The sequence below is a fragment of the Emys orbicularis genome, chromosome 3 (assembly GCF_028017835.1).
Source record: "Emys orbicularis isolate rEmyOrb1 chromosome 3, rEmyOrb1.hap1, whole genome shotgun sequence".
Lineage (NCBI taxonomy): Eukaryota > Metazoa > Chordata > Testudines > Emydidae > Emys > Emys orbicularis.
Genome location: NC_088685.1, coordinates 62,447,447 through 62,464,550, shown reverse-complemented (window position 1 = coordinate 62,464,550; position 17,104 = coordinate 62,447,447). Strand labels below are relative to the sequence as shown.

Genomic DNA, 17,104 nt, shown 5'->3' with positions numbered 1-17,104 from the left:
TTGGCCCCTGAATGACAGGGGAAAAAAAGATGGTGAGGGGGATGGGACCCTGCCACAAGAGGAGAAAGCAGTACTAATTCTTTGTTTAGACTGACACTATGCAATAACCATTAACAAATATCTGATAATGGCTGGGGAGATGGTCAGTTGAGATTCCTATAATTGCTAACATCAAGCAACTTACTATGCATATATGCTGCACACAAAAGTAGTTTATATTAGGACAGTCTTCTCTCCCCTGCCTGTATGTTAGTGTCAACCAGCTTTGACACCTTGTTCTTTAGACTGTAAACTCTTTGAAATTGAGACTACAAATGTATAAAAGTTCTCAGCAATGAAGTAGGAACTTAAATCTTACTTGGTATTGGACTGATATATTTAAAGCAGATCATCATTTTAGTGTGAAAATCATTTGACTACTGCCTGCAACACCATTCTGCAAAGGCTACAAAAGCAAGGTTATTCTAGGACATTTGGCAAAGATGTGGACAGAAGACCAAGAGATAGGACTGAAAATCTCTCTTAGAAGCTTCCCCTCTTTCTGCTCACAAAGATCCTACTAAGCAGGTAGAGTGGGATTTAAAAAGATTCTGTCTCTCTTTTTCTGCTGGAACATAATAATCTCTCAGTTTCCTAATTCATCTAAAAGCTGGTGGATTCATGGGCCACTAAGTGTAGGTTTTTCAGAAGTGCTGACATGTTACTTAGGAGCACAAATCTCACTGACTTGTCCCCACTCTGAAAGGGACTAAGTCACTTAAGTCTAGGGTGACCAGATGTCCCGATTTTATAGGGGCAGTCCCAATATTTGGGGCTTTTTTTATATAGGGTCCTATTACCCCCCACCCTCTGTCCCGATTTTTCACACTTGCTGTCTGATCACCCTACTTAAGTCAAGGTTAGATTTTCAAAAGTGCACACGTTCTGATGCAAACGTAAAAGTCGCCAAGACTTCCTCAACTTTGCTGTCCTTTCTATGCAAGATGAGCACTATGGACATTCAGCAATGTAGTTCTCTCTCTTCAGGAATCTTGGAGTAAGGACCAGATGTAGATATGGTGATTTCCTGGTTCAGGGGAAGGGCCAATAATATTTTGGGCCTGAATTTCAAGACGGTTCAGGATGACATTATTCGGGTGAAAAATTGTGCAAGACAGCTTGCAGGAAAGGGTTTGCAAATTTACTATTCTTCTTGCCTAACATATTAGCAACAGGATTTAAGAATAGACGTTGCTGGGAGAAGTTGCTGGGAGAATATATTTTTTATTAAAAAAATATTCAGCATAAGGTTTAAGTCTCATGTGGGACAGGAGACTAGCTACTTGTCTCAATATACCTACTGCCTTTCAGGAACCTGGCAACAATTTCATCAGGATGCCATGCCAATATGTCCCTAGTCTCTGAATGCTAACTCACTATTGCTTGGACCAACTGGCTCCAAAACCAATGATTAAATAAACTACAGGAATTCCAGCATAACTGGCACAGATTGCTGATAGATTGTGGAGTTTCTTCTCAGCTCAAGTACTCCATTTCCCTGAAAACACTACTTGTGCCTTGCTAGTAATCTCCATAGGTCACAGTTATGCCAGTGTGCAATAGACTTCTTACTGCTGAATCCTGAACGTTTTCCATAATGTGTGTCTGGGACTCATTGGTCAGATGTTATTTTCATCACGAGCAGAAGAAATTCCCTGGCTCTCCCCAATACTGGGGCTCTATACTTGGACACTTGTATCATACGGCTGACTGTTTTAAATTTGATAGCTTTTCCTGAGGCTTTTTACCTTTTTAAGTAGTGAAAGGAGCTATTAGTGGAAGCTTGCCTGCTTGCCTTCTGGCTTGATCATCTTCTTCCGGGACAGCAGGTCCTTGTCTCCCCAGATAACCAGATCTCTTTTGCTTTCTGACTGTTTTGGAAGGCCCATCTGAACAAGGCCTTTGCTCTTTGAAGCAGCTCAGAACTGCTGGAACTAGTCAGGCTTTGGAGGAGGGATCTGTCCATTGTTTTAGCCACAAAGCTCTACTATTTGACACAGGGAAGGTGACCATGACTCCAAAAGTTGATAGAACTGTGTCATATACATGACACTTGCCCAATTCTGAGTCCTCATCTTGTATCTCTAGTGACCTGCTAATGATCAGCAGCCCTCTCACGATCACCTGTGTGGTGCATGCCTTATCAACTGAAGCTTACAGCAGAAGATTTGAGGCCTCATATGATCATTTAAGGGATGTCTCCCTTTTTCCATCAATGAAATTCACAAAAAGTGCTTCTCCTTCCATAGGAATTGTCATTCTCTTTGCTACTTCCAATATGAAGCCCAGGTGCTCAGTAGGTGTCTTTGCATCTGAAGATCTGAAAGAACAGAGCCTTTAATGTTACGCTAGGGGGCTGGTTTCTTGTATGGGATATTTTATTTATTGTCAATTATTACTATCACATGGGGGTGGAAGGGCAGCACGTGGGGACCTAAAGTCAAGAACAGTATAAGGTCCAAACACTTCCTGGAATTCCAGAATATGTGCCATCCTTGACAAGTATGGATATGTTTATGTGCAGTTTGACACTCTGGACACTGGGCGTCTGGACTGACATACTAAACTTTCATCCTCATTTTCATCGGGAAAGATAGCTCAGTGGTTTGAGCATTGGCTTGCTAAACCCAGGGTTGTGAGTTCAATCTTTGAGGGGGCCACTTAGGAAGCTGGGGCAAAATCAGTACTTGGTCCTGCTAGTGAAGGCAGGGGGCTGGACTCAATGACCTTTCAGGCTCCCTTCCAGTTCTATGAGATATACACATTGGTCAGTGGAAGAACAGAAAGGCAGAGGAGATAAAAGATTGAAATATATATTTATATTTTAATCTTTTATCTCCTCCGCCTCTCTGTTCTTCCACTGACCAATGTCACCCAAGTAAACCTGGTGATAAGATGGCCATTTCTTTCTCTAATGATAGATGAAGACCTGCTAGTGCTATATGGGAACAGGAGCAAGGCTAGTAAGACCCGGGTGTTTTTGCAAAGTGGAGAGAAGAAATTTGAGACAGTCTTCCATGGAGATACATACAAATACATAGTTAAAACAAGTACAGAGAGAATGTTCAAAACCACAGCTTTTCCCTGTGGAAACCTAGTCAGTATTATGACTTCATGCTCCAAGGAAAATCTCAAAGATCCAAGGAAAAGAAAAAAGGTTTGATTAAATACTTACTCAGCAGGATATATCCCTAAATCTAAATTATGACTACAAGGTTGAAGAAGATAAATGAACTGTAGACACAGGCTAGACTGTAATAAAACCTGTAATAATTTACTGAAAATAAAATTCACAAGAAATTTTATCTTGAAATATCTGAAGTTGTTTGAAAACTAAATGTGGTCTCAGATTATGAAGTAATAATAAGAGCTGGCTGGGAATTTTTTTTGTCCCCCAAGAAAAAAAATCAATTAATTTTTTTATTTTCTAATTGAAAAACTGACTGCTGAAACAAAATTTTGAAAAGAGTTTTCAGGTTTTTTTAAAAAATGAAAATAAATTTTGGGGTGTCAAAAATTGACGTTTCCCAGGGAAATTTGTTCTGTCAAAATAGTCATTAAAAACAAAAAAAACAAAAAAAAACAAAAAAAACAAACAGGTGGAAGCTTTTCTACCACGTCTAATAAGATTTCTGATGAAAAGGAATATCCAGATCTCGTTTCATATATGAAGGTGATGATTCCTGAACTACTGAATGTATATTAAGAGACTTTCCTTTACAAATGTCAAAGTGTTACGGTCCCCATCCAGCAAAGCACATGCTTAACTTTAAACACTTGAGTAGTTCCACTGACCGATGCTTAAGTTCTTTGTGGTATAGGGCCTTACTGCATATATCGAGGAAGAAACAAATGTGGAAATACTGAACCATTATCATTTGTCAACATTTACATGAAAGTCTTTCACAAGAATGACTATTTCATAAGGAGGGAAACCTTATTTTCCCCAGAACTTAGCTTTGAACCATAGTCAAAAAGAGTACAAAGATTAGGAGAGGAAAACAGAGTTTATGCATAAAGGGAATATCTGCAGCCTTATGATTCCCCAAATTAAGTCACTAACAATTAATAAAAAAAAAAGTCCTACCTCCTCTGGGACATGAAATATGCAAACTGTTCGCTAGACAAAAGAAAAGGAAAAAAATTCTGAAGAGGATGAATTGGGTGCAGATAGGGAGGATAACCAGCAACCAAAACAATAATTTACTCTCTTGCTGAGCTTGCTATTTTCATCTTGTTGAAATGAGCTGAGAACGTGTTAAAAGGTATAGGTATAAAAAAGTGTTGCTAGTATCATCCTTGCCAGGTGTGACTGCAACCGCTCTCAGAGTAAGATGCACGCCAACAGTCACTATTACAACTAGGAAAAATCTATGATCATGTAATTGTGTCTATTCTACAACAACCGAATGTTGTTGTTTTTTTTGCTCCCGGGTAAGCATAGATTATACTGAAATAAGTCAGTCCCTGCTATTGGTGGACAGACTATTTATATGACCAAAGTTCTTTAGTGCTCCAGATATTACCAATCGATATCAAGGACAATTATATACATATCCCAGATTTTTATATTAGTTGCTGTCTGTGGGAAAAAGGGATCTAGTATAACTTACTGTTACAAATATTTATATATATATATATATATATATATATATATACACACACATATATGTACACGCACACACACGCGCGAAAACTTTACTTCATTTAAAAAAAAATCAAAAATCAAAAATAAAGCTTTGAACCATTTCTAAACAAAAGCCCAACTTCTTTACGAAGAATTTCTGCAAGGAGAAAGAAAGTAAGAACTGACCTTCAAGACGTATCTTGATAAAATCAAGGCAAAACTGTGAAAGATACAACTATATTAGTATTATATATTGCTGGAATTCCATAACCCATGCTTCCACCCAAATAAGCCCCCCAAAAGCCTTCATGTCTTTAGAAAATATGAGTTAAAACCCCAACTTTTAAAAACCAAGTTTTAAGAAAACTGACTTCAAGACTGAATGCAGTATATTTTTAAACCAAATTTAAAGAAATGAGCATCTTCCATATGTTAATGTCCCTGTTTGTCAGCCTGACTGTTGAACATATACAGAATTTCTCTCTGCATTTACTTTGGCTTTCATTTAAAAGGTTTAAAATACCCTGAAAAAAACATACACATGACTTTTGCCTTCTAACCAAAGAGATTATTGCTACTTATTAATATTCCAACATGACAACCCTCACCCTAATTTGAAAAGAGGACTGACAAAGCAGAAGTGTACCTACAATCACAGGTTCCACAACCATTCTTCGAAGGGTTCCTATTCGTATACTTCGACAGTGTAGAATGACGCTTTCCCAGGAGTTTTGGTAATTTATAGGTACAGCATCAGTTATTTCTTGAGAAGTAACTTTACGACGTTTTACTGGTGTGTTAGATACAATGTTGCCAAACTGCAAAGTAATTTTCAAGTATCAGAATTTCTCATTACAATTTGCTGTTAATGCAGAAACCCATTACACTGTAACAACTTAATTTTCACCCATTTTTGCATAGATAAATAGGATTACATAATATGGATGCCAACGGTATAAAGGCTGTTATTCCCCCAAGAATTTCCGCTGACATCAAAATCAGGAAAACAAAGTTTAAGTATTTTGTTAATGCAACCAGATTACAGAGGTAACTATTAGTGCTATTTGTGTACATTTTGCCACAATTATGAATTGTGATTAGTGCTTTTGGAGTTGCCAAAAAACAACATAATTACACTACTGCATTGAAGTGTGGTGCTGCTTGACATGCTCAAGACTGCTTCTCTCCTTCCTCAAAATGTTCTTTTTGGTTTTATTAGTACATTCTTTGGGTGACTGTGAAAGTGCAGAACTATTCTTCTTGAAGTATAGCACATGAGAATGTTACCAGGATCACAACATTCCAGAAGAGAGATCATACATAACCATGGAAACCCTCAGGGGACCTCTGTCGGTGAGCTGTTAGATTTTTAGGGCAGATTCCAGAATGAAGAAGCTGAGCACTGATATAAGACATTTGGAGATTGGCTTCAACTCAAAGAATCTAGTGAAGCTGAAGTGATGCATTAGCTCAAGAGATGTGTCTGCTTTGATTTTCAAGTAGAACAATTCTAGACTATTGTTTTTAGAAGGAAAGCTGATCGTTAACTGTCAAGTGACAAGGTTTTCAATCTTAATGATACTTACAAATTTTTACTTTGTTCTGTTCTGTTGAACAGTTTTCTGTGTTCATCTCATGTTTAGTGCTGATATTCTCTTTTTAGTTCTAAAAAATGACTACACTGCTGTAAAAAGGTACTAAGAGCTTGAAAAATAACTACCTAAGCTAAGTTACTAATCATTTTTGGCCATAGTTCATAATGCACTTTGGGATCCTTTGAATTAAAAGTGCAATAAAAAAAATTAAATAACCAAAGTAGGTCTAGTACAGGAATAGCTACAACAAACATTTTGCTACTAGTATTACCCATGAAGACATTTTATTTTGCCTGTCGGAACCTAGCTAGTGCTAGTAGGTGAAACCTGTAATACGTTTGTTTTCGTCAGAAAAGTATAAAATAGAACTCTAATCAACTGGTATACACTATATCTGTTTATAATATAGCAGTTAAGTTCTTGCCATATGAAACATTCACATATTAAGTACCATAGCCGTACTCAGGCAATCAGTGTGAAGGGCTAAAGGATTCAGTATTAAGAGTATATAGAGTGAAAGATGGTTAGCTTTTTGCAGGATTTATGATAAATACCTAATTTAACAGAGAGACAGGGTGGGTAAGGGAATATCTTTTATTGGACCAACTTCTGTTGGTGAAAGAGACAAGAGTTTAAGCTCTTCTTCAGGTCCTCGCCCACCTTGTCTCTCAATATCCTGGGATCAACACTGCTATGTCAACACTACAAGCATTGTAACAGACACAGTTAATGGTAGTTTCCTTCTGTCATGGCTAAAACTGTAAGTATGTTCAATGTTGATGATATTTCAGCCCACATCTAATTTGCCAACAATTTTCTGTCTTTATTTCACTCACTCTAAAGTGTTCAGTAAAACTCGGATGTTAGCAGTTCGTTCTTTAAAGTGAGTGAAAAGGAATATGAGGTGGTGCAGTGAAAGACAGTGGGGAGGTTTTCAAAAGGCTCAAATAGGACTTAAGTGCCTAACTTCCAATGAGTTTCAATGAAGTGTTTTCAATTATTTCCTTATGTAATTTCAGAAGAGTATTAGAAGAACTGAAATGGAAGAATTGTATTCGTGACCCTAACTTCAGGCCTTGCCATCTTAAAAGTTAATCAAACAGAGCATATTATGTAGCCTAGTAAATTTCCACAAAGGAGTGCTGACTTCTTGAATATGAATGTAATATGCTGAAATCTATACCACTAGTTCAGTGTTCTAAACAACACACACTTTCAAACACTTCCAACTTGGATCTGACATCCGGTGTACTATCTCAAGTACACTTGGAGTATGTCAACATTGTAATTAAACACCCACACTTGCCCTGTGTCAGCTGATTTGGGCTTGTGGGGGTTGGGCTATGGGGCTATAAAACTGCAGTGGAGACTTTCGGGGCGACACCACAAAGGGGGAAGGTTCCCATAGCCTGGGCTCCAGCCCAACCCCAAATGTCTACACCACAATTTTACAGCCCTGCAGCACCAGCCAGCTGAAATGGGCCAGCTGTGGGTATTTAATTGCAATGTAGTCATACAGCTGCTGGACCTAATTGACAATAACTCAAATGTACAAGTGACCCAAAAGAGCTTTAAGCAGCACCATCATCAATTGAACACCAATTGTTATAGGGAATTTATTTATTTATTATTTTTTAAAGGATCACTGTCAAGGTTGTTAAGTCTTTAAATTAACATACCGTGAAAGCTGTCCCCTTTGACAGCACTAAAGGAGTCTGCTCATGGTGCATTTTTTGTCTTTGTTTATCCAATTCTTGCAGTGGTGCTCAACTAAAAAACAAAAATCCCCACCATGAAATCCTTAAAATAAGTGCTATTAGTTGGGACAGTTGTCAAAGTATTTAATTTTAAGGACCATCATCCTTGCCCAGTGTCCCTTTATGTTTAAAAAATTTAATGCTAAAAATTATCCTTCCATTAATGCATACAAATATTATACACCACTTCACATCCCACAATGGAAGAACAGGTCCCTAATTATATAGAAAGATAATTTGTTCAGCATTAAACACAAAGAATGTTGAGAATGTATGATTTTTTAACACATCCCTAAATGCATAAATATCTACATATATTGAACAAGTTTCCTTAGGCTTCCAATGTTGTATGAATGAGGAGAATACTTGACCAACTGTCCAAGGTGAAAAGTAATCAAATAAAGACCACTTATGACAACTTCTGGTAGGATACACCTTTAAATTTCTCATTCGCTATCTGAAATTTTATACACAGAGGTTTATTTTAAAAAAAAAAATAAAAAAATATTTAAACTGAGTACCTGATCTTTCATTCTTGCTTTTCTTGGTAACGTGATGGCAATTTCTGTGTCCGTTGCAACAGTACTTAATCTCTGTTCTATTCCAGAAGTATTTTCCTTTAATGCTGCTTCCACCTTTCCTGTGGAAGGCGCTGGGGAAGAACGGGCTGAATCTGCGGGTCGAGGCGATGTGCTTTCTATTCTGTTAGTGCTGCCACTGTCGTCGTCATCCTCCTCGTCGTCACTGGACAAAATAACTAGGAAGCAAATATTAAATACAAAATACAATGTTTGATGTATGTAATATTTTTTTTAAATGACTATTTAGTGGCTTTTCTCTTTTTGGATAGCTAAAACACAGAACATCAAATGTCATCTGCATCAATTTCTTCAACATATTTTCTTTATTAATATTTACTTTGCCACCATCAGTGGAAGTGGAAATACCAACTTCGTGGTCAAGACAAATAAACCTGTTCAGTACGGAATTAGCCGTGATCAATATGAGTTAGGCCCAATTTAATTATCTTTTGCTGGAAAGGTTCATTCTTAAAAGGCAATGGAGCCCTGGCAAATATTTAAAAAAAAATTACCATCCAGAGCACAGCTCAAGGTACTTAAATTTGAGAGGCAGCATGATACAGTACACTAAGCATGGGACTGGAACCAGAAACTCTGCAAGTTCTAATTCTGGCACTGCTATGTGGCTGTAAGGCCTTGTCTACACTACGAGAGTACTTCGATTTTAGTTAATTCGACTATGTGGAATCGATATTACTAAGTCGAACGTGTGTGTCCACACTAAGGACAGTAATTCGACTTTGTGAGACTTTGTGAGTCCACACTAACGGGGCAAGCGTCGACATTGGAAGCGGTGCACTGTGGGCAGCTATCCCACAGTTCCCGCAGTCCCCGCTGCCCATTGGAATTCTGGGTCGAGCCCCAAATGCCTTCTGGGTAAAAAAATGTGTCGAGGGTGCTTTTGGGCGCCTGTCGTCATCCGTCCGTCACTCACGCCCTCCCTCCCTCCCTCCCTGAAAGCGCCGGTGGGAAATCAGTTCGCGCGCTTTTCTGATTACTGACAGCGCGGACGCCACAGCAGTGCGAGCATGGATCCCGCTGCGACCATCGCTGCAGTTGTGGCAGTTCTCAACGCCTCGCAGCTTCTCCTCCACCTGTACCAGAGGCAGCTGCAGATCAATCATGAGAGGAGGCTACGGCACCACCGTGACGGCATGAAGTCGGACACTAGCTCCGACCTCTCTGAGAACATGAGACCCAGCGCCCAGGACATCTCGCTGTCACTGGGTCTTGTTGATACTGTTGAACGGCGATTCTGGGCCCGTGAAACAAGCACAGAATGGTGGGACCACATAGTGCTGCAGGTCTGGGATGAATCCCAGTGGCTGCGCAACTTTCGCATGCGGAAGGGGACTTTCCTCGAACTGTGTGAGTTGCTGTCCCCTGCCCTGAAGCGAAAGGACACCCGGATGCGGGCAGCCCTGACTGTCCAGAAGCGAGTGGCCATAGCCCTCTGGAAGCTCGCAACGCCAGACAGCTACCGGTCCGTCGCTAACCACTTTGGTGTGGGCAAGTCTACCGTGGGGGTTGCTGTTATGCAAGTAGCCAGGGCAATCGTCAAGCTACTGCTATCTAAGGTAGTGACCCTGGGAAACGTGGAGCTCATCAGAGATGGCTTTGCCGAGATGGGATTCCCAAACTGCGGTGGGGCTATAGATGGGACTCACATCCCTATCCTGGCACCGGACCAACAGGCCAGCCAGTACATCAACAGAAAGGGGTACTTTTCCATGGTGCTGCAAGCACTGGTGGACCATCGGGGACGTTTTACCAATATCTACGTTGGATGGCCTGGCAAGGTTCATGACGCTAGGGTGTTCAGGAACTCTGGTCTGTATAGACGGCTGCAGGAAGGTCTTTACTTCCCGGACCACAAAGTAACTGTTGGGGATGTGGAGATGCCTACAGTCATCCTCGGGGACCCTGCATACCCGCTAATGCCCTGGCTCATGAAGCCCTACACTGGCGCACTGGACTCAGGGAAAGAACTATTCAACTACCGGCTCAGCAAGTGCAGAATGGTGGTGGAGTGTGCTTTTGGCCGTCTCAAGGGGAGATGGAGAAGCCTACTCACTCGCTGTGATCTCAGCGAGACCAATATCCCCATTGTGATAGCTGCTTGCTGTGTGCTCCACAATTTGTGTGAGAGCAAGGGGGAGACCTTTATGGCGGGGTGGGAGCTTGAGGCAAATAGCCTGGCTTCTGATTACGTCCAGCCAGACAGCCGGGCGATTAGAAGATCCCAGCGGGACGCGCTGTGCATCAGGGAGGCTTTGAAAGCCAGGTTCCTGACTGAGCAGGGTCTCCAGTGACTGTTCACTTTGTGGACACAGATACTGAACCTGCCCCCGTTTCTTTACCCAGTTACTGTTGACTATCCTTCCAAGTTACATACCCCCTTCCCCACCTTCCCAACAAATAAAATCTGTTCCGTTTTGTTACTGAACAAGGTTCTCTTTCTTACTGTTTTCGCGGGAATGTTTTAAACCGGGGACGCAGACTGTGGCGGGGGGCTGGTTTATTGTTTTGATGCAAATGATGCTTCTAAACTCCGGGAATGACAGGCTCCGCAGTGCTGGATTGGTTGTTTCAACGCAGCCTGCCAGCAGTCCTGGGCGGGACTGCATGTATGTGTCGGCCAAGTGACTTTCTGGCAGGGGGCGGAGGGTAACAGATCCCCTGCTGCGTGGCTCTGTGATCCAGGATAAGGACCGCGGCAGAAGATCTGTAACTGCCCTCCCCCGCCACAAAGTCACAGATCAACCCCCTCGCACCCCAGAACATGAAAACCGCCTCCCAGACTGACCAGGGTAACTGGTGACTGTACTGTGTATGTGTCCTGATGCTGGACCTGCCCCCGCCTCTGTAGCCTGCTACAGGTGACTGTCCTGTCCAAGTAACAAACCCCTTCCCCCCCTTCAGACAGAATCCCCTCTAAAAGACACTCTCGGAAACAGTACTTAACAGAAACAGATGTTTTATTATGAACCGCACATGAAAAGGGGGGGAGGAAACTTGGACGTGGGCTATTGTGAGATGGGTAGGAAAGGGCTTTTCAAACTTTGGAACGAGAGCCTTCCATTGCTGCAGCAGTGTGCAGGGGCCGACTGAAAGTTTTAACGGCCCTTGCCGCCCCTCCTTCTTTGGACTTTTGGTGAGGGGGGTGTGGGACTTGGTGGCGGGGGAGGGCGGTTAGAGATAGACAGCAGCAGGGCTCTGTCCTCCTGCCTCCGGTCTTGCAGAACATCCACTAGGCGCCGGAGCGTCTCCGTTTGCTCCCTCATTAGTCCAAGCAGGGTTCGAGTAGCCTGCTGGTCCTCCTGGCGCCACCTCTCCTCCCGTTCCATGACTGCTCTGTGCATTTGTGACAAGTTCTCCCTCCACTGTGTCGTCTGGGCTGCCTGCTCTCGTGAGCACTCCATAAGTTCATAAAACATGTCTTCACGCGTCTTTCTCTTCCTTCTCCTAATCTGCGCTAGCCTCTGGGAGTGTGATGCCAGGCTGGGTTGGGAGACAGTCGCAGATGTGTCTGTGGGAATGGGAAAAAGGGAGTAAATTCCTGAGACAGATAAATGAAGTTGCTAACAAAGAACATAGTCTTTCTCTGTGAACAACACCATGCACTGGACCTTTCACATGCGCACACAGGACAAGGTCGAATTTTCGGCCCTCGCCTTCAGTGCCTGGGGTCTTGCAGTTGCGATCAGAGAAGCGTGGCAGGACACCTCTACTTTTGTTGCAGGAAAACATGGTAAGCCGTAGACTTGTGGCAGCTTAAAAATGTAATAGTAGCACTGGGCTCCTTTCGCACTGAATGCAAGGCCACTCTCTGCTGGCAGCAATCAGGGAAGCATGAGCTCTGCCCCTGTCCCACCACCTCGCGGCTGTCCCCGGGAAAGATCACTGTATGCTGCCCCTCTGCCGCCTCCACCGCGTGGCTGTAAAGCAGTCCCAATACTAACATTCCCCTCCCTAATTTAAAGCAGGGCGTCATGTGCGATATAACTCTAATGAGGATCTCGGAGAGCGAGAGGGGAAGAATGCTTCGGGAGACCATGCAGAGGCCAGGGCCGTATGCCGCCATGCTGTGCCGTGCCATGATCCCAGACTACTTACTGGACTCATGGCGTGGGAACGTGTGTTACCACGGTGGACCAGTTATGTTAAAATTACATGTTTAGATGTTTAAAGCACTCACTGCTTGATCCTTCCCCTGATTCGGTGTCCGGGGTAACGGCTGTGGATGGTTGGTAGGGGATCTCGGTAAGGGTGATGAAGAGCTCCTGGCTGTCGGGGAAATCAGTGGTGCAAGCGCTGTCGACTGCCTCGTCCTCCTCATCTCCTTCCTCATCTTCCCCGTCCGCTAACATTTCCGACGAGGAACCGGCCGTGGACAGTATCCCATCCTCTGAGTCCACGGTCACTGGTGGGGTAGTGGTGGCGGCCGCACCTAGGATGGAATGCAGTGCCTCGTAGAAACGTGATGTGTGGGGCTGGGATCCGGAGCGTCGGTTTGCCTCTTTGGTTTTTTGGTAGCCTTGTCTCAGCTCCTTGATTTTCACGCGGCACTGCGTTGCATCCCGGCTGTATCCTCTCTCTGCCATGGCTTTAGAGATCTTCTCGTAGATCTTTGCATTCCTTCTTTTGGAGCGCAGCTCTGAAAGCACGGACTCATCGCCCCACACAGCGATGAGATCCAAGACTTCCCGATCAGTCCATGCTGGGGCCCTCTTTCTATTAGATTGCACGGCCATCTCTGCTGGAGAGCTCTGCATCGTTGCCAGTGCTGCTGAGCTCTCCACGCTGTCCAAACAGAAAATGAGATTCAAACTGCCCAGACAGGAAAAGGAATTCAAATTTTCCCGGGGCTTTTCCTGTGTGGCTGGTCAGAGCATCCGAGCTCGAAGTGCTGTCCAGAGCGTCAACAGAGTGGTGCACTGTGGGATAGCTCCCGGAGCTATTACCGTCGATTTCCATCCACACCTAGCCTAATTCGATATTGCCATTTCGAATTTAGCGCTACTCCTCTCGTTTTCGAGGAGTACAGAAGTCGAATTTAAGACAGCTCTATGTCGAATTAAATAGCTTCGTGGTGTGGACGGGTGCGGGGTTAATTCGATGTAACGGCGCTAAATTCGATATAAACTCCTAGTGTAGACCAGGCCTAAGCAAGCTGCTTAACCTCTCTCTCTGTGCTATTCACCCCTACGGACCTGTACACCATTCAGCGAGTAAGTTTGAATCTTATGTGGAAGCATTCAATGGGATTAATTCAAAGGTATGGGGGGGGTGGACATGGTCAGAGCAATGGATAAGGAATATTGTCTTCACAGGTACATGTTACATTGGACTAGAGGGTAGTGATGTAAGCATTGGGGAAGACAAAGTAAGTATGAAGAGGCTGCTGCAGTCCAGACATGAGCTGAGTATTTGGACAAGAGAACTTCAACCATGTAGATTAAATTAAAAAGGTTTGATTTTAGAAATGTTATGCAGAAAGAAACAGCAAAATGTGACATCACCTGGATGTGAGGGGCAAAGGAGAGGGAGAAGCCAAAAAACCACCTTCCCTTTTTCAAGCTTAAGTAATGCATCCTCAGCAGGAATACTCTTTAGAAATTAAGACTCAATTATCAGCAGCATGCCTAGTATTTTTAAATATATTAAGAAACTACTAGATTTTCCACATTCATCATATTTTATTGTACTCATAAGGTACCTCTAAAACGCAGAACAATGCAAAATTAAAAACAAAAAAAAACAAGATCAGCAAAAGATTCCAAATAGTTGGCAGGAGACAAATGGAACCAAATATCTTTCATTCTTATAGGATATTCTTGGGTATTTGGCAAGTTCAAATCATATCTAGCTATATAAAAGCATACTTACTCGGATCATTTAGTTCAGATGGTCTTGTATTCCTCTGTCTTAAGTTTCCTGAACTTTTAGGAATTTTTGTCCCAGTTAAGAGACCAACTTTTCCATTCGGTCGCGACATAGAATGTCCTAGAATATCACGACTCAGTATGATATCAACTGGACCCTTCCCACCAGCAGAGCCATAGAACTTCTGTGTGTTCAATCCTGTACCTGGAGATTTTTGCCCTGTTGAATTCTGATGTATTGAAGATCGCAATAAAGGTCTCAGAGATTCACTTAATGTCACAGTTTGTTTGGAGCGTCTTTGCAAATCCTTACAGAAAACATTTCCATAACTTTGGCATTTGGTCTGATTTTCATTTGTCTTTTCACAGCCTGAGCAAAATGTGGAATAATCAGTTGGTTCCAAATCCTTGAATAAAAAAAAAAAAACGGCAATAAGTACAACACATGTGGTTTTGGCATTTGTAGAAAAAGGTACAACAGAAACCCAGATTTTAATCTTGCAATTGAAACGTATATTTAAAAGAAACAAATCACTCAGACCTATGTATGTTATGTTAGCAATATCACAAAGAACGCAAGTCTAAAGCAAGCATTAAAGAGTAGCTTGACTTTTTTGTTTTGCTTTTTAAGTGGGAGTCAAAGGGTATGTCTACACTGCAACTAGACACCCATGGCTGTCCCATGCCACCCAACTTGGGCTCGCAGGGCTCTGGCTGAAGGCCTTTTTCATTGCAGTTTAGACTTCCAGGCTTGGGCTGGAGCCTAAGGTCTGAGACTCTCCCTCCTTGCAGCCCAGAATTCTACACAGCAATGAAACATGAAATAGTAGTTTTCAACAATAATTATCTTTCAGATGTCTCAAAGTAGAAGGTGTCAGTTTATCTTTTATATGATGTCTCAGCATGAGCTATGCTGAGGATACACCCACCACTGAACCTTGCTAGAATTAGGCTCTCTTTGAAAGCAACAGGCTATTTAAGTAGATGGTACTTTCGCCTTATTTTTATTGTGCATTTGTTTTATATCCTAAGTAGCACAAAATAAATTAAAACTTAGCAAAAATCCACACAATATATTAAATCTTATCACCACCATTTATGTATCTTTGACTGTCTCATGTGCCCTCTACTCACTAATCTAATCTCCTCCAACACTTATTCTAGTATTTCAACCTGCACAGTAGGATTCATGCAAACTAAGGCACCTTACTCTATAGACATATTCCACCCCCCACACACACACTTGTTTTTTTTTTCCCATTCTTTAAACATCTCTGGCATATAGAGTATACACAATGGTATCATGTGGCACAGCACTCTCGTTGCACTCACATAGAATGAGCTGCAAAGACTGGGTCAGGATTTCACCCAATGGGAGTTTTGCCATTGTCCTCACTGAGGTCAGGACGTTACCTTCTCTCTTTTTATGCTCAGCCATGTAACCATTTGACATTTTAAATTCATTGCAGGAACAGAATTCTCTCCGATAATAAATTATTCACCATATTTAGCAGTTAATATGAGTCTTGCAATTGAAACAGAAATAGAAAACAAGAATACCACCTTTGTTTAAACGGCTCACTAGCTTTAAGAGTAAACACAATATTTGACATAACTACATTACACACATTATGTACTGAATATACTGAAATGCACATACATTATGTATATCCTCCAGTGCATTCATTTGACTAGAAGACAGAAAAATGCTAAAAGGTCCAAGGATGAAAAAAATATATATGTTCATGACATTTGATAGAAAATCAATTTACTGCAAGTAGAAGTTTTAGATCTTTAGCATGAAATTGTGCCTTTTTCTCATTTCATGTGCAAGGAGGCTCTTCTAAATTTTTTTTTTCCATTCTAGTTTTTCCTCCAATCATTGGATATTTTTGTACTGAAAACTCCTCCCCCTTCCCGTCTTCACTTGACCGGAACAAAACCCAAAATGGCAGTTTTACTTCTCTATGCACAGTCCTTATTAATTACCAATATATCAGCAGGAATGGATAGTTGAGTGCTTGTACCTCTTCTGTCAAGTTACCCCAAATGATGCTCTTTCACTCATAATATTTACCAAATGGTTCTGTGTTTGTGGCTTGAAAGAATAAATATTTGAAAAATGTCAACAAGTAAAGTAAGTTAAAAGTTCTTTTAAGCCTTTTAGATTTAACAGGTCACATTACAAATAAATTTAACCTAACTAGGTAAAAGAAAGTAAAAGGGAATATTAACTCTCCCATCCAAAAGGAAAGTTTAACGAAGTCAGACATTTTTTTCCAGTGGCAACAAAAAACGGTTACCTACCTTTCGTAACTGTTCTTTGAGATGCGTTGTTCATGTCCATTCCATTCTAGGTGTGTGCGCACCCACGTGCATGGCCGTCCGAGACTTGCCTTAGCGGTGCCTATGGGGCCAGCTGCAGCGCCCTCTGGAGTGCTGCGCTCATGGCGCAGTATATCAAGCTCTGTCGGCCTAGGCCCTCTCACTTTTTTCTTGCCAACAACTCCAACAGAGGGGCAGAAGGGCAAGTAATGGAATGGACTTGAGCAACAAGTTGCTAAGAACAGTTATGAAAGAAAGGTAACCATTTTTTCTTCTTCGAGTGCTTACTCATGTC

General features: G+C 41.9%; 1 protein-coding gene across 1 annotated transcript in view; it reads right to left on the bottom strand.

The window, feature by feature from the left end:
* The window catches only part of SENP6 (SUMO specific peptidase 6), a 165,544-nt gene that overhangs the window by 40,868 nt on the left and 107,572 nt on the right, over positions 1-17,104 (bottom strand). Inside the window, exons 9-12 of the mRNA XM_065402243.1 lie at positions 14,489-14,891; positions 8,540-8,775; positions 5,317-5,484; positions 4,853-4,886 (exon numbers count right to left, since the gene is read on the bottom strand). Of these exons, the coding sequence (XP_065258315.1) occupies positions 4,853-4,886; positions 5,317-5,484; positions 8,540-8,775; positions 14,489-14,891 (841 nt within the window). The remainder of the gene's footprint in view (positions 1-4,852; positions 4,887-5,316; positions 5,485-8,539; positions 8,776-14,488; positions 14,892-17,104) is intronic.